This window comes from Cnephaeus nilssonii, assembly GCF_951640355.1.
Source record: "Cnephaeus nilssonii genome assembly, chromosome: 17".
NCBI lineage: Eukaryota > Metazoa > Chordata > Mammalia > Chiroptera > Vespertilionidae > Cnephaeus > Cnephaeus nilssonii.
This window is the reverse complement of record NC_137088.1, coordinates 5,695,359-5,719,462: the sequence shown is the minus strand read 5'-3', so window position 1 is coordinate 5,719,462 and position 24,104 is coordinate 5,695,359. Positions and strand designations below refer to the sequence as shown.

Genomic DNA, 24,104 nt, shown 5'->3' with positions numbered 1-24,104 from the left:
CACCAGGCCCCCGAGTTCACACTCCCAGCCTCAGGAGGATTCTGCCCCTTCCAAGTATTTGGGGTGACCCGGGGGTTAACTGTACCCTCAGAAGCTGAAGGCGCTGCTGCATGAGAGGGACCTGGGGTGAGGAACCACATGGCCCCTGGGACCCCTTCCAGCGCTGGGATCCTACTCGCCTATTTTAGGACGTTCTGCCATCGGGTTATTAACAAAACCTAGGAGCTGGCTCCCACTCCAAAGTGTAACTCCGCCTCCTCTGACTCATGCCGACAGACATGCCTGGAGACGGTTCACGGGTGGGACGGCGGCCCACGGGCCTCTGTAGGGGAGACGCAGGCTGCCTGGCCCCAGCGCACGTCCCTCAGCTCCACTGCTGTCCCTCGGGCAGAAGGCTCCCTCCCGGTCCCTGGGGGTGGGGACTGACGAGGTAAGGGGGGGAGGATGCAGGGGGGGAGGTGAAGACATGGGACAGGACAGCGCTTCCCAGGCCCGAGTGTCACGACACCCACAGGAACGATCGTTGAGCACAGCACATGAACGAAAGGGGTCGTGCACGGCTAAAAGCAAACCCCCATGGCCCAGGATGCCGCAGACTCTGCCTGGGAGCTCCAAGGATGCCATCATCTCACACCAGTAAGCCACTGCAGACCCACCAGCTGGAAACTCTGGGACAGAGAGTAACAAGAAAGGTAGCATTGGCCCTGGCGGAGTCGCTCAGTTGGTTAGAGCCATGGTGGGCAAACTGCGGCTCGTGAGCCACAGGCGGCTCTTTGGCCCCTTGAGGGTGGCTCTTCCACAAAAGACCACGGCCTGGGCGAGTCTATTTTGAAGAAGTGGCGTTAGAAGAAGTTGAAGTTTAAAAAATGTGGCTCTCAAAAGAAATTTCAATCGTTGTCCTGTTGATATTTGGCTCTGTTGACTAATGAGTTTGCCGACCACTGGGTTAGAGCATCCTCCCACTACACCAAGGCTGCAGGTTCGATCCCCGGTCAGGGCACATTTTGCCATGAAAGCAAAAATAAGGGGAATGACAAACTAATGTTTCTCTCAGTCTCAAATCAATAAAATAAAATACTTTTTAAAAGAAAGGGAGCATTCCCACAGACTAAGCACCTCCGCCCACAAGGAGCGGGACAGAGGGAATTGCCGACTAATGGTGAATGACTCCCCCAGGTCCCCCCCCGCACCAATCCCACCCCTCACCCACGAAGAATGTCATCCAAGAAGCAAGAGGGAACATCTCACCTTAGAAGAACCACGCTGTCGGACATGAAGGCTCCAACAGTTACATCTGAAAGCCAGAAACGTGCAGATTTAGAAACTTATTGAAGCCTGTCCCCTCTGGGCGAGTGAATGCTTCCTAAATTAAAGTTATTTACAATAAACACTGCCAGCTAACACTGGTGTTTTGGTGTGTAGTTCACCAAGTATTTTCCAAATTAAATATCTAATTTCCTATATTATATTTAATATATATTTCAATACTTCATAGATATTACATTGGACAACGGAGCCTGGCCTCGAGGCCGGGCCCCTGACGGCCAGCCTCTGGGCTCCAGGATGGTCCTGTAAGAGTCAGAGGCACCCGGGCCCGTCTGGCAGCCAATCACCAGGTGCGGCTGTCGAGCCCTTGCAATGTGGCTGGTCCGCACTGTGATGTGTTGAGAGTAAAATACAGACGGATTTCAAAGACCTCGTCCAAAAGAACAGCCACCTCCTTCATTTCCATATTGAGTATACGTTAAAATGATAATACACTGGCTATACTGGGCTAAATAAAACATTACTGAAATGAATTCCACCTGTTCTTTTATGTGGCTACTAGAATATTCTAAACTACATCTGTGGGTCACATTCTATTTCTCTTGGGCATCCATGAGTGAGAGAGAGGGCTACCTGGAATCACATGATCTTGGAGAAAGCCCCAAGTTCTGTGGAACATGTGACTCATTTCCACTGCTCCCCTCTCTCTCTGCCACCCCAGAGTCGCTCAGCGCCCTTGTCTGGACAACGGAGACCATTATCCCACGTCTTCTTCAAAAGCCGGTAAAGTTTTCAGAAAATATGTATTCGATATTTGTCAAACATAATATTAAATGTGTCCAATGTAAATATTTATGAAGTATTTAAATATGTATTAAATATAATATAGGAAATTAGATATTTAGTTCGGAAAATACTTGGTGAACTACACACCAAAACACAAGTATTAGCTGGCAGTGTTTATTGTAAATAACTTTAATTTAGGAAGCATTCACTCGCCCAACAGCTCTCTGCCTTTCTTCTCGCCTAATGTAAGCTCTCAGCCCTGGGGTTCCCATTCCTCCTCCGCAGCACCCAGCATCTGAGTCCAAGAGTCTGAATCTTTATGTCTATCCAACACCCTCACTGGGGAAAAACACAGAGCAAATCCGTGAACTGTGTTGCTGCTGAAACTTTTGCAGTTGGGTACGCTTGCTCATTCTGTTATTTTCCCAACCGTCTTTTTAAATGGATTGAATATCTGAAAATAAAAGAACCCGATCAGTTGGCCATTTCTTTTATGAAAAAATGCAAGATAGAGTCAGATTCCTCGTGAAGCGTTAACATACCTGCTCACCACGCATTTACAGAGAAGCAGGCTAGGTCCTCGCCACCACAGTGTGGTCCCTGCCAGGGCCTGCAGTTCTCTGAGGCTCAGTATCCTTGACTGTCAAGTGGGGGGGGGGGGGAGGACACCCCCATCTCCACCTACCTACTGGGGTTATTATAAGATGCCCATTGCATGTGGCAGCATTTTGTATATATTAAAGTGCTAAACCATCGTCAGGCATTATTTAGGGATGGCCACAAACTGCTAGGGACAAGAACTGCTCTCTCAAACTGAAAAAGACCCATGAGGATCTATGGGGACGACGACGTCCACGCTGACCCTTTCCTATCCCCAATGCTCCTGGCTCTGTAATGCTATGAGGGATGCTCAAAACCCTGTAAGGAACTACAGCATTCGGCCCCTCCTGCAGGATTTAATTTCTTTTCCCAGGTCCTCCTGAGGCACTCTCGGTGGGAAGAAACATCTTCTCTAGATAGATAGCAGGATGACCTATCGTTTCAGGGACATTTTTTTCTGAATTCCACGATGACTTTGGATTGTTAAAATTCTGATCTTTGTTTCCTTACCTCATCCCACTCCATCCCCTTCAAACACCTGAATCAGGTATCCCTTGGGACCTGGGGTCTGAAAATCCTACATTTTTATTCCATTAGCTTCAACCCCTGCAAGGCACTGACTCTGAAGACCAGCCAGCCAGCCAGCCAGCCTGAACGGGGAAGGTCTGCTCTGTTCGTCAGCGGTTTTCTTTTTGCTCAGAATCTTTCAATAATTTTCATGCAGGGGGAGGGATGCTACTCAGTTCCTTTTCCCCTCTCGAGAGTAAGGAAATTCTGACTATGATTAAATAATATCAAGGAAGCCCTGGCCAGTGTGACTCAGTGCTTGAGTGTCATCCTGTGTACCAAAAGGTCACTTGTTCGATTCCTGGTCAGGGCACATACAGATTGCGGCTCTGATCCCAGGTCGGGGTGAGAGCAGGAGGCAACCGATCAATGTTTCTCTCGCACACCAATGTTGCTCTCTCTTCTCTTTCTCACCCTTCATCTCTTTCTAAGATAAATAAAAACATATTTAAAAAATAGTATCAAGGAAAACATAAGGTTTCACTATTTATCATTTTTAATGTAGACATGTGTTTTTTTTCTTCATGAGAAAGACTGGCAGCCACAGAATTCACTGTAAAATCCACTCACCTGCTGCTTCCACTCTTCAGAGTAGAACATTAAAAAAAAAAAAAAGTGCCCAGCTGGCAAGGCTCAGTGGTTGAGCATTGACCTATGAACCAGGAGGTCATGGTTCAATTCCCAGTCAGGGTACATGCCCACGATGTGGACTCGACCACGGGGGGTCGTGCAAGAGGCAGCCATTCAATGATTCTCTGTCATCATGGATGTTTCTCTCTCTCTCTCTCCCTCTCCCTTCCTCTCTGAAATAAATAAAAAATATATTAAAAAAATTAAAATAACCCGAAAGAGACTTCCACATTTTTACCTTAAAATCAAACACCAGGCCAAACATCCCCTGCTAACGGTGTGAATTTTCCTAATCCTACAGAGACGTAACCACGCTACCTCGTGCATTTTTCCTTCATGTATCTCATCGGCCTTAAGGGAAATCGCTTACCGGGATAGCCGTTCCCATCCATGTCAATGCCTCCTGACATGGACTGCCCGAACATCCGCAGCACGGGACTTATCTTCCGCCCGGACAGTTTCTGAAACAGACAACAGGGAAACTGAGTCTCCGGAAAGGAGCAGAGTCACGGATAAGCCCCGTGACTGTTTTAGCCCAGCTTCCGAGGACACCTGGTCTTGACTTTGTTGAAAGAAAAACTTAAAAAAAGGAGTCCTGATTTGATCAGGGAGTCTTTGGCAGCCAGCGGAAGACCACACACTCCTGTGCTATTCCTTGCCTTAGCCAGATGCCGAGATTTAAAATTTTTCCTAAGTTTGGGGCTAACAGAAGACCTACCCAGAGCATTGTGTTAATGTTTTGACATGTTCAGTGAAGTGTGAAGTGGATACTGTGTGGCTGCCCTTTCTAATGAAGGTTCTGTGTCATGTTTACACGGGGAGAGCTGGCTGAAATTCTAAGAACATACTTTCCCTTATATCACGCTTCCCAAACATGCAACGAACCATGTGACACTCCTCCCCTAAGCAGCACACGTTGGAGTCTTTCCCTAGGGCCTAGGTGGACAGGCAATGCGTGTGTCTAGACGGACCAGACGGCCATGGGCGACCGCCTCTCCATGCAGCCAACCAGAAGATCTGCGGGCTCCTGAGCTTCCCTGAGAGGGTGGAGCCGTTTTACCTCGGAAACCTAGAACTCCAAGGTCCTGGACCTTCCATGCACTGTAGGACACCCCCAACATGCGCTGGAGCCTCCTCCCTGAAGGGCAGCTCTCCACCAACCATTCGGAATTCACGGCCTGACCCACGCCAGGCATTCTAGCATCTGTGCTCTTATTCATCATTCATCACCGTATGTTCACACGGTGGTTCAAGACGATCTGCTTAAAGCAACCTTCGTCATACATGGACATTTGTGTGGCTCCGTCCCTCGCAAAGATACCGAGCTTCCTGAATCAGGAGAGTCCTATCTTCTGGCATTGGACCTGTCCCGCCTTCTCTTTGTCCATACAGTCTCCTTGCGGAGGCTCATCCCATGATACCCTCCTGGTAGGTGACAAGAGGAACGCTTTGTTTTCATGCCACTCAGCAAAATCCTCGTCAGAACCAGGCATGCAGACATCCAGGGGCTCGCTGTGGACTCTCTCCCCTCACCCTTCTCCTTACTGGGCCACCTCCAGAGAAGTCACGAGGCTGGGGAAGGGGCGTTTCCATAGGATCTACAGATGGACACGCCACGGCCATTCCCTGCTACAAACAGCCCTGCACTCGCCACCGCCAGGGAGGCCATCCAGCGGGGGATGTGCGAGCATCGAGGTCCAAGTCAGAGCCCTGTCGGAAGCACGCAAGACATGTGTCTTGCTCCCAGGAGGAGCCCGCATCCCACAGGGCCCTGTCTAATCAAACGTGGACGGACGCCTGCGCGCTCCACGAAAAGCCACATCTCGAAGCCGACCACCTTGCTCTGAGGTCCACCAAGGCTGGCGGCAGCCTGCCCAGCCTCTGCCTGTCTGAGGTCTGCTCGGCTGGGGCGCGGGGGGAGGCGCGGAGGGGTGGTCCACGCGGGGGTGGCGATGCAGGCTTACGTTCTCCCGCAGACATCTGCAGGCCATTAGGCCGTAAAGCCAGGAAGACGCGTCTGCTCGGTGCTAATAACTCTAAATGAAAACCAGGAGCTCCACCAGGTTTGTAGACCGTGTCCTCCGGGCAGGAGAGAGGGGGAGAGATCTCAGGGGCCGCCCGAACACGCCCAGGGGGGCTGTCGGACCCAGAGAGGCACGCCAGCATCTTAAAATCCACCCTGGTCACGGGCCCCCCGGAGAAAGAGGAAGGAGTTACCGAGCAATGGGGAAGAACTTGACTCCGATCGCACCATTTATCCAGCAGAAATAATACCAAGCCGGGCCAAGGAAAAGCCACGGCCTCGCCCGGGGTTGTTTCTGATTTCCTCCCCGGGTTCGCCCACACAAAGCCCGCTCTGTCCGGGCCTGGGCCCCGAAGAATCTGTCACGAGAGGGTTTTAGTTTCCTTTTTCAATCCCTGACCTTATCACATCCACAGGAGCAGCTTGGAAAAGTCTAATCATAGTTGTTTCTTTCTTTCTTTTTTTCCCCCCCTTTTTCCTTTTTTGAAGAGCCCCAAACGACTTCTCTTTGTCAATGTTAATGAGCCAGCCTGCTGACAAAGGCCGGCCGGGTCCAGCTGCTGATCCCCGCTTCCCACTGCAGGCCCCACGCTGACCACAAGGTTTAGACCTCAGCTGCCTGCCCGCAGGGTCCCGCCCAGCAACGGAACAAAACACTGGCGCGCGGGGGAGGGGGCCCTCGCAGGTTGCCTCCCCAAGTGGTTGGCTTCCGAGGTCCGGGAACAAGCTTCCCGAAGGACGCCTGGAGAGTGACCCCGGGCGGTCGGCTGCCCAAGGACGGGGCTCCCAGGGTGATGGTCAGCTCCTCAGCAGGAAGACCCCAGGGGCCGCCACGACAGGGCTCTCGAGCTGAGAAAGACACCAAGGATCCTAAACCAACACTCTTCATGGCGAACGCACGAAAGAGGAATGAGTTCCAGGGCAACGTGCCAGAACCCGCAGCTTGTCGTCCCGGGGGAAGGGGGCCCCGGACTCAGACTCCAGTAGCCCTGGTGACGCGGATGGGACCCCCAACTGTGACTGCAGCCCTCTCCCTTCGGCCACGTCCTTCCGCGGAAACCCCTACGAGCGTATTCCCACCATCCGTGGTCCTTTTCTGATGAAAAGTGGAAGGTCCGTGTCCATAAGGGCCCCTTGGAGCACGTACGTCCCACAGCGAAGTTCAGTTCCCACATTCCTAAGTTTTCCCACTGGGCTTCCCCCAGGGGCCAACGAAAGGTTTGGGAGTCGGACTGGCAGTTTCCATGGCCATGCCGCCACATGTTGGGCAAGTTCAAGAACCTCCCTGGGCCACAGCCACCCCACCTCTCTCACCATCAAAGGTGGGTGACAAAAGTGCCCGTCTCGCACGGCTCTTGGGAGGGTTCAAGGTAAGAGGCTGTTCCTCCACTCGGCATCTGCCCCCCGAGTCTCACACGGAGCAGGAGGCCCCGCCCAGAGGGAGCCTGAAGCCCCACGGGCAGCGACCCTCGGCCCCTAAGTAGCCAACTTCTAGTGCAGCAAGAACAACAACTATGAATGTACAAACTGACCTCCCGGTATGGACTGCCCCTAAACGTCAACTTGTGAAGTCTGTGTGTGTTTTTCCCTCACCTAGGAACTTCAGTCCGGGAACTGGTCTTGGTATTTTACTCCCATTTCGTTTTATGGGACATTTATAGAACCTTTTATAAAAGCAAGGCTCCGTTCAACACCGTGTTTCCTTAGCAATAACCAAGATCGGAGGCGAGCCTCTTCGCGACGAGAGATAACAAGCACGAGCAGGGAGGCGGAAGCACATCGCAAGCGCTCGATGAATCAATGTTTGCTGACGGGGGATTTCTCCGCTCGGGCCCCGGCCCCCCGTGTCCCTGACCCGCCGGGAGCGCGGCGCAGGCCCGGGGCCGCGCTCCGCACAGACATCCTGGCGGGGCTGCCGCCAGAGCAGCACTTCCTGTTTCCCAGGGGCTGGGCCCGGCACCATCAGCAAGTTTGAACACCCCACGCTGATACGACAAAAAACTGAACTCGCCACTTCCATGTTCCCCAGTCTGGGGCACGGGGCCAGAGCTTAAGCAGCTTCTCGTGTCCGTGCCAAATGGGACAGCAGCCCTGTGACGGCTCTCAGGTCCCTCCTCCCTGGACCAGTCTTTCTAGATCATGTTCGACAACAGATTCTTCGGCCTATTTGCACCGACGGTTGACGAAGGAGTAGTAACAACAAAGAAAGCCTCTTCTTCAATCACCCAGTGACATGGCTCCCGCAGGTCCTGCTGTCTGACATCTGCCTCTACAGGGAGGGGAGGAGGCACTGAACAGGCCAGAGAGAGCGGCCACATCCGGGAAGGACACTGCTGTCCAAGCAGAACTAGACATTCGGTATCCCCAACCCCCAACAATTGACTTACTCAAAAGTCAATCCAACCCGGCCGATGTGGCTCAGCGGTTGAGCGTCAACCTATCAACCAGGAGGTCTTGGTTCGATTCTCAGTCAGGGCACATGCCCAATAGCTCTGACTCTGGGTAAGAATGTGGACATGGTCTTGCGTAGGCTGAACGCACCGCTCCATGCGAGCACACTCCAGGGTCTGTAAACGTCTGGCTATTTCCTAAGCAGTACCAATCGTGTGTGCCTTTCACTAGAGGGTGGCAAGGCTAACGGCAGGAGCGAAGTGGTCCGCACCTCTGGCCCCCCCAGAGTGTGGCACAGGGGAAAGTGGGATGAATGGGTGAGCCAACAGTCCCCTCTCCCACCATTACCATTGAGTACTGAGGGACGATGCCTTCTGCGTCCCCGTGGTAGATGTAGACGGCGCCCGAGAAGTCGTCCTCCATGGGCGCGCCGATGGCCACGTCTGAGGGGAGAGAAACAGCTGCGGTGAGAAAAGCCACGTGGAATAATAACCTAAGAGTGGATTCCCTCATTCCTGCCCTCATGTCTGAGTCCTTCCAAACCAGAAATGTCTTGGTTGTTGGTTGTTCAAGCATCCACTCAGGCACATGATCTCTCAGCAGGAAAAAAAAAAAAAGTCGAAAGAAAATGATAGGAGGTGAGAGAGTTTAGTTCCAGGAAAGCTCCTAGCTCATTCTCCCAGGGAGAAAAATATCACTGAGCCATCCAATAGAAGAAATACAAAGATAAACCTCTGGCCTAATTTCCATCCGCCAGAGAGGGCAATTCTATAGACAATGGTTACTGCACAGAGAAAGCCAACTCTAACCCTAGGTGGTTTGGCTCAGTGGATAGAGTGTTGGACTGCGGACTGAAGGATACCGGGTTCAATTCCCGGTCAGGGCATATGCCTGGGTTACAGGCTCAGCCCCTTGTGTGGGGCGGGCAGGAGGCAGCCGATCAGTGATTTTCTCTCATCATTGATGTTTCTATCTCTCTCTCCCTCTCGGAATCAATAAAAATATATTAAAAAAAAAAAGTCAACTCTATTCCTGGATGAGGAAATGTATACAATGGCATTTGCTTCACACACAGAAAAAAATTGACATTATTCTCACAAACTGACAACTCCTGGAATGAAGCCTAGATCTTATTTTTTGCCCTTTGCATTTAACGAAAGTCATGTGTCTGCAGAAGTGAGGTCAAAGGTGAGAGGCGTGCACCCCTGTGACCTCCAGAGGCGATCCCCCGCTGTTGAATGAAGGCCTCTCTGGCCAGCGGTGTGAGGGCGCCCAAGCAGCCTGGCCTGATGCAAGAGTGGTCCCCAGTCCCTCTTCCACCTCAGCCAGCGCCCAGTGACATGGCTCCCGCAGGTCCTGCTGTCTGACATCTGCCTCTACAGGGAGGGGAGGAGGCACTGAACCGGCCAGAGAGAGCGGCCACATCCGGGAAGGACACTGCTGTCCAAGCAGAAGTAGACATTCGGTATCCCCAACCCCCAACAATTGACTTATTCAAAAGTCAGTCCAACCCTAGCCGGTTTGGCTCAGTGGATAGAGCGTCGGCCTGCGGACTGAGGGGTCCCAGGTTCGGTTCTGGTCAAGGGCATGTACCTTGGTTGCGGGCACGTACCCAGTGGGGAGTGTGCAGGAGGCAGCTGATGGATGTTTCTCTCTCATTGATGTTTCTGGCTCTCTATCCCTCTCCCTTCCTCTCTGTAAAAAATTAATAAAATATACTTAAAAAAAAAAAAAGTCAGTCCAATCCGGCCGGTGTGGCTCAGCGGTTGAGTGTCGACCTATCAACCAGGAGGTCTTGGTTCGATTCTCAGTCAGGGCACATGCCCATTTGTGAGCTCGATCCCCAGTGTGGGACGTGCAGGAGGCAGCCGATCAATGATTCTCTCTCATCACTGATGCTTCTCTCTCTCTCTCTCCCTCTCCCTTCCTCTCTGAAATCAATACAAATATATTTTTTAAAAAGTCAGTCCAGCATGCTGTCACTATCAGGGGAGAGAATATTCTCTCCTTGCTCATTTCACGAACACGGGAGAGCCCTGTGGAGCATCAGAGGCTCAGAAACAAGATGTATCTGCGGCGGGAGGAAGCTGGCTCGAGCTTCTCTGCCGTCCGAAGCCCCCCTGGACCAGCCCCAAGGTTCACTGGCCCCACAATCACACAGCAAAGCACACGGAGCTGACGAGACGGGACTCCCGGGAAGCAAACGCCAGTGGGCTCAGAGCGCAGCCCCGGGTGCCTGCCCAGCGAGCACCTTCTCTGAAGGCGTCTTCTCTCCCCAGGGGCAGGCAGGTCCAGGAGCGCATCCTGCGGGGGCAAAGTTGGAAGGCGGGGGGCAGGCGCTCACCCACCTGGGAACCCGTCGTCGTCAAGGTCCCCCAAGCTGGCGATGCTCTCCCCAAAGTGTGCGTTGTAGGCGCCATCTCCACTCAGGGCCAGCTGCTCCTCCAGGGCGCCCTGGGAAACAGGATGGAGGGAAAACGGAAAACAAAACAAAAACACAATAAAATAAAAACAGAGCTGGGAACACCACCTCTCTAGTGCACCCCCATGGACAGGAAACACCTGGGCAGAATCAAAGGCACCCAAACCTCTCTCTCCTGGGGGCAAGATGAGCCCCTTCTACCTGGGCAGCTTGGGGCTCTCCCACAGCCTGGGATGCCCTTTGGAGGGAGCGTGCAGGAGGCAGCCAATCAATGGTTCTCTCTCATCATTGATGTTTCTCTCTCTCTCTCTCTCTCTCTCTCTCTCTCTCTCTCTCTCTCTCTCTCTCTCCCCCTTCTCCCTTCCTCTCTGAAATCAGTAAAAATATATATATTTTTAAATAGGAAGAGGTTCAAGAGAAATAAGAACACTAGGTACTTAGGGTCAGCACTTGGCTTTAAGAAACATGGGTTGTGGGGGTGAGATGTGTGGGTGAAATGTTCCCAGAGAAGATTGGGGAACTCTCCTGCTCCAAGTGTGCACGCCCCGACTTAGACACACTGTCGGGCTATCCGCCTGGTCGCCTGACTGCCTCAGACTAGTTAACACCCACGCCGATGTGTCCGTCTCCTGCAAACAGAGTGGCTGGTCGGGGCTGAAGGAATGCCTGCTGTTCTCATCTCCACAATGATCACCTCATTTCCCCCATACCCCCATTTCCCCCATACCCCGGCTCCCCTCCCTGTAATGTCAGCGGGGATGCAGGTGGCCAGTCGCTGCACCAGGTACCAGGAAGCATCTTCCTTCCCACGTTTCGATCCACGTGCAAAGAGTCTGCAAACATCCCAGAAAGCCCAAGGCTGGCATGTGCCCTGGCTCCTCTTTCAATGGCGGCCCTTTCCTCCTGGCACCTGCCCGCCTGGTTACGGGACACGCCAGCGCCTCTACCCAACTGGGGTAACCAGCATCTTGTCAGTGCTTAAAAGTACACGCACTGACTTTCTTTTTTATTATGAAAGCATGACGTGTTTGCTGTTTGGCTAAAGATAAAACTAAGAATCTGCCCAAGACCACCCCCCAGAGCGATGTTATTATCCTTCCCTGTGTACGTGCTGTGTTTTTAAAGGTTGTTTGTACACGCAGCTTTTAATCCTGCTTTTCACTGATGACCTCATAAGCATTTTCTCATGTTAGCTCAAAGGCTGGTGGTACCAGAATTGATTCATTTAACCATTTCCTCCTGGATGAACACTCTTACTTCCAGGTCCCGAAAAGATTCTGTTTTCTCACTCGTCTGCAGCCGAGGCCCCCCAACCCTGGACCCTGCCCCACCCACCCTCCACTCGGCTGAAGGGGAGCAGAGGCGTCTTTCTGCCCCATCACATCCCTTTCACGATTCTGCACAATCAGGGACATCTGATTGCAGCCCTTGGCCCCCACCCAGCCCCCTGCTGCCTCACACCTCCACCCACTCGCCCAGCTCCCAGCCCACTCCTGCCTGTCTGCCCAGCTCCTACTCCTTCCTCAAGATACCTTCTAGCCACTGTGTCCTCTGAGAAGGATTCTCTGCTGCCTGGGCAGATGTGTGTACACACTGAGGAAGGCAGCACAATCTAGAGATGAAGCTCCGAATAAAGCCTGCCTGGGTTCAAATCCCAGCCCCACCACTTCTTAGCTGTGTGATTTGGGGCAGGTTACCTGACCTCTCTGGGCCTCAGTTTTTTTCACCTGAAACAGGGGGGCCACTGATACCAGGTGCACATTATACTGAACTCATTCACAGAGAGCGGGAGGAACAGTTCCTGGTACCTGGGAGGCACTCAAACCACAGCCATTAAGATTTTTCTGAAGCCGTGTGTTGGCAGTTGTAACTTTCCATCAGTGGGACACTGAGCCTTCCGAAGGCAGGAAGCACGTCTTCTCACCTCCTCTGGGTGGCGGGGCCCAGTGCATGGCCCAGAGGGGTGCTCGGTCACTACGCGCTGGACATGTCCCCCTCCCACGCCCTGTCCCCAGGCTGCCCGGCACTGTACTCACATTTCCTCTGTTGATGTAGACGGTGACCTGCCCCTCGTCCCTGACCTCAGAAAACATGGGGGCCCCCACCAGCAGGTCGGAGAGGCCGTCCGCGTTCAGGTCAACTGCGCATAAGGAGGAGCCGAAGTAAGAGCCCATCTGCAACCAAGTCGAGTTGCAACAAAGCGTTCAGTGTCTGCCCTCACACAGGGGCCCTCGCTCTCCTCCAGCCCGGACCCCTCCTAGGCCCTGACGGGGGCGCTGCCCGCAAGCCAGAACGCCATGGTGAACGGGCAAACACCCCACTTCCCTGTGTCTTGCAGCTGTGACGCCGGAGCCCCCAGGCGCCATGAGACCAGAGCTAACTGGCTTAGAGTCCCCTGTCCTGGGGACAATAAATGGTCCCATCCCGGGAGAACAAGGCACTGTTTTTAAAAATACAAACTGAGCTTGCAAATATAGGTCCCAACCATCCTAAAAGCACCTCATGATTCAGACATTTGACAGGGATCAGCAAACAGGAATACGAAGTTTCAGGACACGAGGAGGCATGAAACAAATGGGACATGGGAAACGAGTGACCCCCTCCCAGCCCTGTGCACAGCTGAAGGCCAGTTAGGAACTCAGGAGCTGAAGTGACAGACAAAGGGAGAACTCGGGGACCACCCGATGGATGAGGGACCCAGCCAGGCCACACGGGCGCTTCCTTCCTCACAGCCTCATCTAGTCCCTATTTCCTTACATCGGGGTTCTTAAGCCCAAACGGGGATGGGATCCAGGCAAGTGATGTAACAGGGAAGAAACAAGTAAGAGTGCGAGAATGCTTACAGGTGGCAGGTGACGCTGGGCTTCAGCGGCTGAGACACAATAGGGAGTGGTGGAGACTGAGGCACACTGCCGCCCGCAGACCCAGCGGCGGGAGCAGCTCCTACCCAGCTTCAGCCAACTTCCCGTTTTCCAACAGAAGCCCAAAACCAAAACATTTATTGGAAGGGCCTATTTTTTTTTTAATGATAGCCACTAATTCATATGAAAACAAACAAACCAACAAACATACTACACAGGACAAACAAACATTGGTGTAGGCTGTATCCTTTCCCGAAGCTGCCAGCACGTAAGCTCTGATTTTTATTAGAAGGGCTATCCTTTTAAAGTCCATGTTTCCAGATCAAAGGCCTCTGGTTCTATGGACAGGAAGCAGCCTTTTCTTTCGCTGCTGCGGGTAGGGGGGCAGCTGACCCCGCGGAGCATGACACGGGTGAAGGACACTCCAGACCACTCCCTGCAGTGACCCTGGGCCAAGAGGACCCGGATGCCCTTTCCCAGTCACAGGCCAAGGCCACCTGCACTCAACCCACACACCCTCCCCACCCCCCATGCCCAAAAGAGGAGGGCAGGGACGGTCCCGAGGCACAGGAGGCAGGGGCACAGACACCAGCTGCCAGTCCCCGACTCAGTGGCTGTGCTGACCCCCCTATCCCAGTGGTCGGCAAACTCATTAGCCAGCAGAGCCAAATATCAACAGTACGACGATTGAAATTTCTTTTGAGAGCCACATTTTTTAAACTTAAACTTCTTCTAACGCCACTTCTTCAAAACAGACTCGCCCAGGCCGTGGTATTTTGTGGAAAAGCCACACTCAAGGGGCCAAAGAGCCGCATGTGGCTCGCGAGCCGCGGTTTGCCGACCACGGCCCTATCCAGACATGATAAAAGGACTGAGACCCAGGCAAGGCCCCCGCGAACGATGTGTCTCATTGTAACGGGCTATTTAACTTGGCATGCTCCTCGGTGTTAACTCAGAAATCCCTGGACGTGAAGTTTCCTATCTATGTTTTGACATCCTGATGCATCACGTACTCAGTCAACTCAATAAAACGTCAGCGTGGCAACGACGCGCTGTGGGGTGCGCGGTCCTTGCTCGGAGAGCTCCCGTCAGCCTGGGAATGCGGGGACGTGTGCCTCTGTGAACAGCTGGACTGCACACACACTGGTGATTCCTCATGTGTCCTATGCATGAAGCATGTCCACCAATGAAAATCAGAACTGAGTTTTTTCTTCCTTCCTTTCTTTTTTTTTCTCCTCATGGTGAAGCCAGGAGATAAGACTATCTGATCAAATTCTGGCCACACAAAAGCAGAAGGGACTGGTGGTTTTCTGAGTCAGACCCCTCTTGCGTGCGTGAGACACCGTAAAAGGCATCCTTTGAGGGCCTGGGGTCATGACCTTCCCCTCTGAAATGACTGAGAAGTCAGACAGGCAAGAATTCCTCACATCTTCAGGGGAAAAGCAGACTAAAATGCCTAAGGAGAATAAGGGTCTATTTCAAAATCAGAGAGAGGCCATGGGGGTAAAGCTAGAGGACAGTGCGACCAGAGGGCAGGAGGGAGTGGCGGACGAAGGAGTAAGTCTGGCACGGTGCCAGGAGCGGGCACGACGAGCCCTAAAGAGAATGACAAGCGGCGCTCACGCCCTCCTTGGTCTTGGGGACTCCTCGCCACGAAGGCACCGTTCTTTCTTTCTAACGCCGGGGGTGCTTGGAAACCTGTCAGAACTGCTCCCGGTCCTTTTCCAGGGCTGCTGCTTCGGGGTTTGGAAATGTTAAAATAACACAGGCGGCCCAGCTCTCGGGGGAATGCAGAGCTGTTCTCGGGTGAAAATGTCACAAAACCGAGTTTGGAGATGCATTTTTTTTTAAACTGAAAATATGATGACAATTCAATACTGAGTATGTGCATTAAGGTTGCTAAAACTGCACAAAACGAGTAGATTTTTGTCCTCACAATAGGGTGCATCATCAGAACAATATGGAGCTCACACAGCAGGTCTGACTCTGAGCAGAAGCTGAACGAGGGCTGGGACACATGGCCGCCCAGGAAGGAAACAGCCTTTTTTTCTCCCCATTTCTCTGGGTAGTAGAAGGGAGATCACCTTCTGACAGTCTCCTGGTATCTCCCTCCCAAGCCTCAGGTCCTGTCCTCTCCCCAGAGCTCAGTAAAGGCCTCCACCAAGACAAGCCTCCCAACGCCCCGCCTCCCCTCCCAGCCTGAACTCCTGTCCCCTTAGAGCCGCCAGTCATGCTGAGCAAGCCTGCCGATCGAAGCCACACTAAGGAGGGGGTGGCGGGTAAGCCCATGTTTAATAATCAACGGCATCTCCAACTGGCTTACTTTCAGACTACGGTGCAGGATGGATGGAAATTAGGATGGACAATCTGCAGGAATCTGAATTAGGGACGGGATGAGGACAAGACGACGCAGGCCAATAAACGTTGCCCAAGACTAATTTGAGGGCTATTTCTATGTCAAGGCTCTAAAGGGAAACGGGTGACTCTGGTTTTTCTTTGTGTGACAACAGTCCCTGCGGCAATGGCGGCAGAGGGCTCAGGATGCAAGGCGGCGGGGTGGCGCTGTCCTGGTGAGAGAGGGAGCGTGAGACCCATCTGTCTGTGGGCCTCCTTGGAAAGTGATCAGGTCTGCTTGCTACCTGTACACAACTGTGCGTGATCGCTCTGGAGGTGCAGATGTGGACGTATGAGGCAAAGACAGACAGACAGATGGAGAGAGACAGAGAGGCCGAGAGAAACAGAGCACGCAGTCATTTTGATGACAGTGTGAAATACAACCTGTTACAAAAAAACTCTATGCCGAACTTGGCCCCGTACAAACTCATCTTGCTACCTGTCTCCAACAACAACCTGAATCCCGTGAATCTGCAGGTTACACTCAATGCTGAGAAGGTAAAGAAAGGCACCAACAGGCAACAGAACCGCCATATACACACAGGGCCCAGAGAGAGCCTTTGAACCCCTTTTCCAGCGAGTGACATCGGATTGCCCCGTGATGACATCTCTCAAACAACACAAACATGGATACCAAGAATCTTACCTTTTTACCTGATGCCTGAAAAATCTTAATTAAGGTGCCTGATCTTCGGTCAGCTCTAAAAATATAGACCTAGGAAATGAAAAAAAGAAAATCTAGTTAAGATGGGAGCAATGAGCCAAGATATTTACCAGCATCCTCCCGGGAGTCCTACTGAAATGCCTGACCGGGCGCAGGACAGGTGTGTTTCTGCCGGCTGATGCTAATGCAGTCCGCGTGGCTCTCATTTTATCAACTCTGCAAAGGAAGCGTCCTTCACCTCCTCCGCTCCTGGCCACATCACGGAGGAAGCCACGCATAGTAAGACCCAGGGAGCTTCCCAATCACCAGTAAACAATTCAACACTTAGAAGAAGGGTTTTCTTCCTTGAAATAGTTCTTTCATTCTTATGAGTGAGAGCTTGAGCAGGCACCCTACATAATAAAAGGCAAATATGCAAATTGTCCCCTCGGGAGTTCGACCGATTGGGAGTTCGACCGCTCGCTATGACATGTGCTGACCACCAGGGGGCAGTGCAGAATGAAGAAAGGCCCCAGCTGGCAGCCAGGGGAAGGTCCCAATGGGCCCTGATCGCCGGCCAGGCCTAGGGACCCTACCCGTGCACAAATTTCGTGCACCGGGCCTCTAGTGTCAAGATAAGAGAGAGGGAGGGAGGCATTTCAGAGCAAGCAGTTTCCCAAAGTGACACCACAGACCACGAGAGTCATGACATTTGCCTGCGTAAACAGGAATTTAGCTGGCAAACACCGGAGTTAAACATTAAATACATGTCTTTACCGGGGGACTTTTCAGAGCCTTTAGGGTGCATGTTTATACCGTAAGTCTCCGCCACAAAGAAGATCATTGAGGTGGAACTTCCTAAATGACATGACGATGGAAGTTCTTTTTCAAGTGACGTCTTATGGGGAGAGAATGTCTCCTGAGAACCAGGGCAGGGGACCCTCTCCCAGGGTGAGCAATCTCAGTGTGAATGTTGTCACGCCCAGATAACAGAAATCAATAACCACCCACATCCCGAAGGCCAGAGGACCTTTCGGGGGTGCCTGGGAATCAGGTCTGCCCCAGCTCCCACCCCTGGGAATATGGAACTGTCATCCGTTTTATCAACAGGGACCAGTTTCCCCAGCGCCTCTCATGTGGTCCAACTGAAAGCAGCATCAGCGGAGGCGTGGGCATCGCCGGGAACTGGAAGGTAGAGGTTTTTATCGATGCTGCAGAGGCTCCTCCCCCGGAAGACATTATCAATGTGGGAACAGCGCGCGGCACTTCCTCGTCCCGCCACGGTGGAGAGGAAGCCATGTGACTCAGACAGACCCATATCTTTCTTGAAGTCACCAGAGTTCATCCACGTGCTTCCCCCTGCTCAGCGCCCTGGGGTTTCTCCCCGGTTTCATTTTCAAAGGCCCTTTCTCCACAGCATCGGCGTTGCGGGGAGGGAGGCACCTGCTCCAGAAACACCAGCAGTGACTGCTAATCCTGCCCAGGAGGGTGCAGGGAGATGACCCCCAGAAACACATCACAGTCAAGCAGGCCAGCTAGTCATACTGACGCCCTGGCTGAAGGCTGCAATGAACAGTGGTCTCGGCCCGACGTGGCCTCTCCAGAATCCAGACCCCTTTACTCTGAGCCCCCGGAGATATGGTTAGACTACCTTAGGTCTACCCCATGGGCTCAAACCCGGAGACCATTCCTCTGTTCAGTCTTTCCCAGGAGAGAACCTACAGAGTGTATTAAAAATGCAGATTCCTCACTCATGTGGACCTGCCCAACCTGCTCAATCTGGATTTCCTGTTCCCTGGAGCCAAAGACCCATCAAGCAGAGTTCTCTGCAGGGTCAGGCACCAACCGAGATTCCCAAAGGGACTCAGACAGCTCTGGATCCATGGGGTCCATTCTATACGCCGGGCGGATACTTTAGGGAAAGTGACCCACATATTCCCAGTCCAGCCTTTGGGCTGCACCAGTCTTGGTTCCAACACATTGGGGGAAATAAATATAAGAATCCAGGCCCGAAGATAGATAAATTCCCAAAGATATCTGGGACTAGACCTGGCTCCATGAAGTCAAAGTCAAACTTGGAAAGGGTTTGAGAAAGTGGAGGATTTGAAGTTAGTGGGGGAGGAGGGAGGGGGATGCCATACTGCCAAGGTCAGTCTTAATAATCTCACTTGCACACGCGTGTGCACACACAGAGTCGGCTGTGAAAAACATTCTCAGACGTGAACGTGCAGGAAATGGAGAGCAGTACTATCCACACTCAGATTAAGCTTCAAGGTCAACTCCCAAAAGTGGTTGGGAGGAGACAGCAGAGGTGCCTCAATACTTCATCACTTACCTGCTAGCCACCCAACAGAATCTTCAGATCAAAGTGAGTTGACAAACCCCATAACAGCCACAGTGTGCATCCCCCCTCCCCCGCCTTCTGTATGACCCCATGCTATTCCAAAGGCTCTTCTCCTCCTCACCTTTCCAATTCCTTCATCCTGGGGGGCGCCTCCTACCACATCGGTGGTGGACTGATGAGAGAAGTGGCCGGCGGTGACTGCATAGCCTGTAAAGAAGGAGCAGACGCCAAGGTCAGGGTTGAGAAACAATGACAGGGAAGAGAAAGATCCATCAGAGGAAAACGTCTCTCGAGTAACACTAATCTAGACAGTTACTATCCAGCTAGTCCTGGATCCAATGGCAGTTGTTGGTCTTCTCATGCTGGAATACCTCGTCTCACACAAAGACATGTTCACCAGGACATGGGGGCAAGAAAGAGCGGTCTCTGACTGTCTGCTTTGGGACAGGTACTGGGCTACATACTCCACATCTGTTTTCTCTTTCTTACTGACGTATTTTGAATGTTCATACAGTACACACATCTGAAGTGTAGAACTTAATGAATGTGTATACATGTATATAAATAACCATGTAATCACCACCCAGAGTGGATGTAACCATGGAAACACAACCGAGGCGGATCCCTCATGCCCTTTCCCAGTCAATGCCCCCACACAAGCAGCCACTCCTCAGATTTCTATCACTACACACTATGTTTTCCTGGTCTTGGGACTCCACTCACTCAACATTAACTGTCACCTCCATCCACGTTGAATGTAGTAGTTTCTTTTCATTATTGATGAATGTTTCATTGCATGAATATATCACAGTATCTTTTTCCCCCCTCCTATTGCTAGGCATTTGGTTTGCCTCCACTTTGGGGCTATGATGAACAGCTTGTACGTGTACTTTGGATGTCATCACGGCCTTTAACCTCCCAACTCTAGGGGGAAGATATGATTATTTCTTCCATTTTAGAGATGTGGAAAGTGGGACTAAAATGTGATTAACCTAGATTCCCAAGACCACACAGTAGGATTCAAATCCAATCTGTGTGCATCCCACGCCCCTGCTGCTAACCATTATGCCACACTCCCTCCTAAGAGAAGGCAGAAAGAAGCTAACAGGGAGTGATGGATGGATGGATGGATGGATGGGTGGATGGATGGATGGATGGGTGGATGGGTGGATGGGTGGATGGATGGATGGATGGGTGGATGGATGGATGGATGGGTGGATGGATGGATGGATGGATGGGTGGGCAGGCAATGAATCTGGATACAAAAGGAATCTAGAAAGAAAGGAGAAAGTTGTCTGAGTTTAGTCTAAATGTTTCCTGCACCTTCCAGAAGCCCTGCTGACAGGTTGAAACCTGTCTCCCCTGGCCGGCAGAAACCCTGTGCAGAATGCCATATAGTCCCCAAACCTTGTCACCAACCTCAAACCCTAGAGCTGTGATCATAAGCTCTTTGGGCTTTGTGATGAGACCATGTTAGGGTCAATTCGTATTCACCATGTGGCTGCTCTCTCTCAGACTGGAGGCTCCTGTTACCCATGAGTATTCTGAGTGACAGCAAAGCCTCCAGGGAGCCGTGAGAAGCCGGCAGCAGATGGGGCCTGTGTTCTGTGTGTAGGGAGAAGCCACCAGCCCTAAGGCTAGACCCTACACCACCGCCAAGCCTCTCTCCTGCCTTCTTTTCATCTTCTGGCCTGGTAAACATGTGCGAGTCCCTACGAAGCACTAGGTACAGTGCTGAGTCCTGGAAATGCGAGACAAACGCCCCACCGCCAAGGTGCTCCCAGCCCAGGGAGGGTCGGCGGTGTCTCCGCGGCACACACAGGGGAGGCAGCTCAGGGTTCAGACCTTGAGCTCGGAAACCACAGGTTTACTAGTAAACCCCCACTTTGCCATGAAGAGCCACGTGACCTTGGCTAATTCCGTAACTTCTCCATACCTCAGTGTCTTGGTGCTATAAAATGTGGATGGAAAATAACATCTATCTTACGAGGCTGTTTCAGGAATGAAAAGAAATAACAGGCAGAGCCTGCATACAGTAAGTGCTCAATAAATGACAGGACCGAGGAGCTGGGAGCACAGGGCAGCGAACACCCCAAGGACTCTGAGTAAAGGTTTTATGGTTTCTTCACTGGGGGAAACCTTGCAGTTAGAAGGGAAAAGGCAAGTGGATAACCCCCTACTGCCTTCTCCCAAGTGAATCGCTGTGACAAGGGGGCGGGACTCCCCCAGATTTAAGTTATGTGTCAAGTGTGCGAAAGAGCATTGTTTTCTCATCATTGGGCCTGCCTCAAGTTAGCTTCCTTTTCAGCCCAGAATTACAGCATTTAGGGCATGAATTAAAGAAAAGCCACGTGGAATTTCCATGTACACAAGCAAAGACAGTCTACCCTGTTCTTAAAGAGGCATGATCGTGCCCAGCCTCCTTCTTGACCGATGGCTGGCTGCTTGCTTACGTTGGGTCTATCTTCTTTCTAGAAGATTAAAAAGGTTGAGAAAATAGGAGAAATCTTTTCGAGCCTTTGATCAAACCCCAGCAACAGGCTGCCATCCATTGTGATAATTTCTGACTCTGATTATCTCTCTTTGCAACCATCTTTGTGACCAGAAAGCAGAGACCTCGCCCAAAGGAACTGCATGGAAAACCGGGATTCTATTGCACTCATTTTGCATCTGATCATCTGAACTTGAGTAACTGCTAAAATAAGAAAATAAAACGTTTGCTTCCCCGGAGGTTCAACTGTCAGCTTTTTAATCAAATCACAGTTTGAATTCAGTTCCCTGCTTTGTTTCTCCTCCGTATGTGGGGCTGGATGTTAAGGGACCGCAGCTAAAACTGTAACTGATGGGTATGGATGTCAACGCCGGCAAATCCGTTTCGCCCCCCCGTCAAGTAATAATTCGTGAACGTCGTGGCAATCGCTCCTGTGTTCCTCGTCACCTGTCACCTCCCTGAGCTACTCACCCAGGTAAGTGTACCGCCTGTTCATGATTGCTTCGTCATTCAGCTTGAAGTAGGTGTTGTCCGTCAGGTTCAGCACCTTGACCGTCCCAGCCCAATAAAACGACCCCGGGGCGCCCATCACCACCAGCTCCTGCCGAAGAGAAACCCAAAGGTGATCAGAAAAGAAGCGGAAGAGGGAAGGAGGCTGTGAGATGAGAACCACAATCACAACAAGGAACTCGTAAGTCCCTTAAAGACACCTCACCGGGGACTCTCCTCAGCTGAGCAATACAAAAACGGTGTCGCCCGATTCCCCGTCGTTATGGAGTCTATATACGGTCAGGGCTACCAAGAACAGAGACCAAGATAACTGAGCACACGGACAAGACGAGTAACAAACTAGGTCTCTGTCAGACCCACAGAGGAAGCTTCACGTATGTCCTTGCTGTCCCACCGGGATCAAACAAGGAAATGGCAAAGATTTGCCCGAATTCCAGGGAATGATGCTCAGGAAAAGATACCACCCCCTTATCCAGCCAGGCCTTCAGCGCCCCTATCCAGCAACCGCACCTGCCCGCTACAGAGCAAGAGAAAAACAGGGAGCAAAATCAGCTTTGCAAAAAAAAAAAAAATATATATATATATATAGGCAGGAATTCCCTTCCAGTCCTCACTCAGGCCTCTCTGCTCAGAAACGGCTCTGAGGCTGGGTGTTCTGCCCACTGTGGCCCCTGCAAGCTCAGAAGGATGACAGTAAGAGAGCAGAGAGCCCCCCGAAGGGAAGGACGCAGACTGGAAAGAGAAGAGACCACGGACAGCCAGAGACAGCACTGCTGTTGCTTTTTGGTTGGTTGGTTGCTTAATCCTCACCCGAGGACATTTTTTCCATTGGTTTTTAGAGAGAGGAGAAGAGAGAAGGAGAGACACACAAAGAGAAACATCAATGTGAGAGACACACAGGGACTGCTTGCCTGCCGCACGTGCCCCAATCAGGGCACGGAATCAAGCCTACAGCCGAGGTCCTTGCCCTCGACCAGGAATCGAACTCACGCCCCTCTAGTCCGAGGGCCGGTACCCTAACCACTGAGCAACCCGGCCAGGGCAGCGCTACTGTTGTAAACTGACCTTGAAACACAAAGGCACATCTGTCTCCAGCATTTCAATGAGCAGCAAGGGGCCAGCAACCTCGACAAGCCTGAGCGCCCCCGGCTGTGCTACAAAACCAGCCGGGGACCAACGCTGGGGATGATTCTATGCTCAGAGGGGAATACAGACAGACAGACAGAGACCAGGAGGGTAAGCTCCAAAACACGTGTGGTTTTCCCACTGGGTGACAGGATTTCAGGAATCCTTTACTTATTTTTTTTATCCCGAAGGTTTATGTTCTCTGTGTTTCCTCAAATTTCTAGAACAAGGATTAAACACTGCCAATGAAGTCACCTCAGAAAATGCAAAAAATGGGCCCTGGCCAGTGCCGCTTAGCGGTTAGAGTGTCCGCCCGTGCACGGAAGGGTCTCGGGTTCGATTCCCAGCCAAGGGCATGTGCCTGGGTTGCGTGCAGGAGGCAACCAATGTGTCTGTCTGTCTGTCTCCCTCTCTTCCCCTCCCCGCATCCTCTCTAAAAATCAATGGGGAAAAAATATCCTCGGGGGAGGATTAGCAAACAAACAAAAAAACGAAAATGCAAAATGTGTTCCTGGGAGGACACTGTGCGGGCACTGAAAGGGAGCCCAGGCTGCGAGGAGGCGTGATGGGCGGAGGGAAGCGAGGCGCCCACCGCATCCCGCACCCAGCGGTGCCCGGCTGAGGCCTTCACTCCTTCCTTCCCCAGGGGGAGGGGAGAGAAGCAGCGCCTCTCCCCGGAAGTCCCTCATACCTGGCTTTTTCCTTTCGGTGCGGGTGATGCCTGTATCTTTCGGCACTGCCTGCAGGTGCCGGGAAATGGTACTGATGCTTTAGTTCCCCAACCTCCCAGGACCAGCCAAGGCAAATGTCACCCACAGACATGCAAGCTTCTCCAGGAGCCGGGGGCCACCACCGCCCGGAGCTGCGTGTGGAGCCCCATCAACGAACAGAGTGGGCCTTGATCACAGAACCTCGGGGCGTAGGGGTATCTGGGGGTGCGGAGAGAGGCTGGGGTTTCCGCACGGTGGCGGGAGCTGGACGGCAGAGGAATGCTCGGGTTCGACCCTGGAAGTCTGTGCCGAACGGCCTTGCCCCCAGGAGTCTCCCCGCT

General features: G+C 52.3%; 1 protein-coding gene across 2 annotated transcripts in view; it reads right to left on the bottom strand.

Moving 5' to 3' along the window:
• ITGA9 (integrin subunit alpha 9) overlaps positions 1 to 24,104 on the bottom strand; it is a 273,816-nt gene that overhangs the window by 210,061 nt on the left and 39,651 nt on the right. Inside the window, exons 6-13 of one of the 2 annotated variants that reach the window (XM_079794406.1) lie at positions 21,890 to 22,019; positions 19,049 to 19,134; positions 16,587 to 16,655; positions 12,722 to 12,859; positions 10,612 to 10,717; positions 8,612 to 8,706; positions 4,220 to 4,310; positions 1,249 to 1,294 (exon numbers count right to left, since the gene is read on the bottom strand). In XM_079794406.1, the coding sequence (XP_079650532.1) occupies positions 1,249 to 1,294; positions 4,220 to 4,310; positions 8,612 to 8,706; positions 10,612 to 10,717; positions 12,722 to 12,859; positions 16,587 to 16,655; positions 19,049 to 19,134; positions 21,890 to 22,019 (761 nt within the window). Of the gene's footprint in view, positions 1 to 1,248; positions 1,295 to 4,219; positions 4,311 to 8,611; positions 8,707 to 10,611; positions 10,718 to 12,721; positions 12,860 to 16,586; positions 16,656 to 19,048; positions 19,135 to 21,889; positions 22,020 to 24,104 lie in introns of those variants that run through there. The other variant, XM_079794407.1, reaches the window with a different exon arrangement.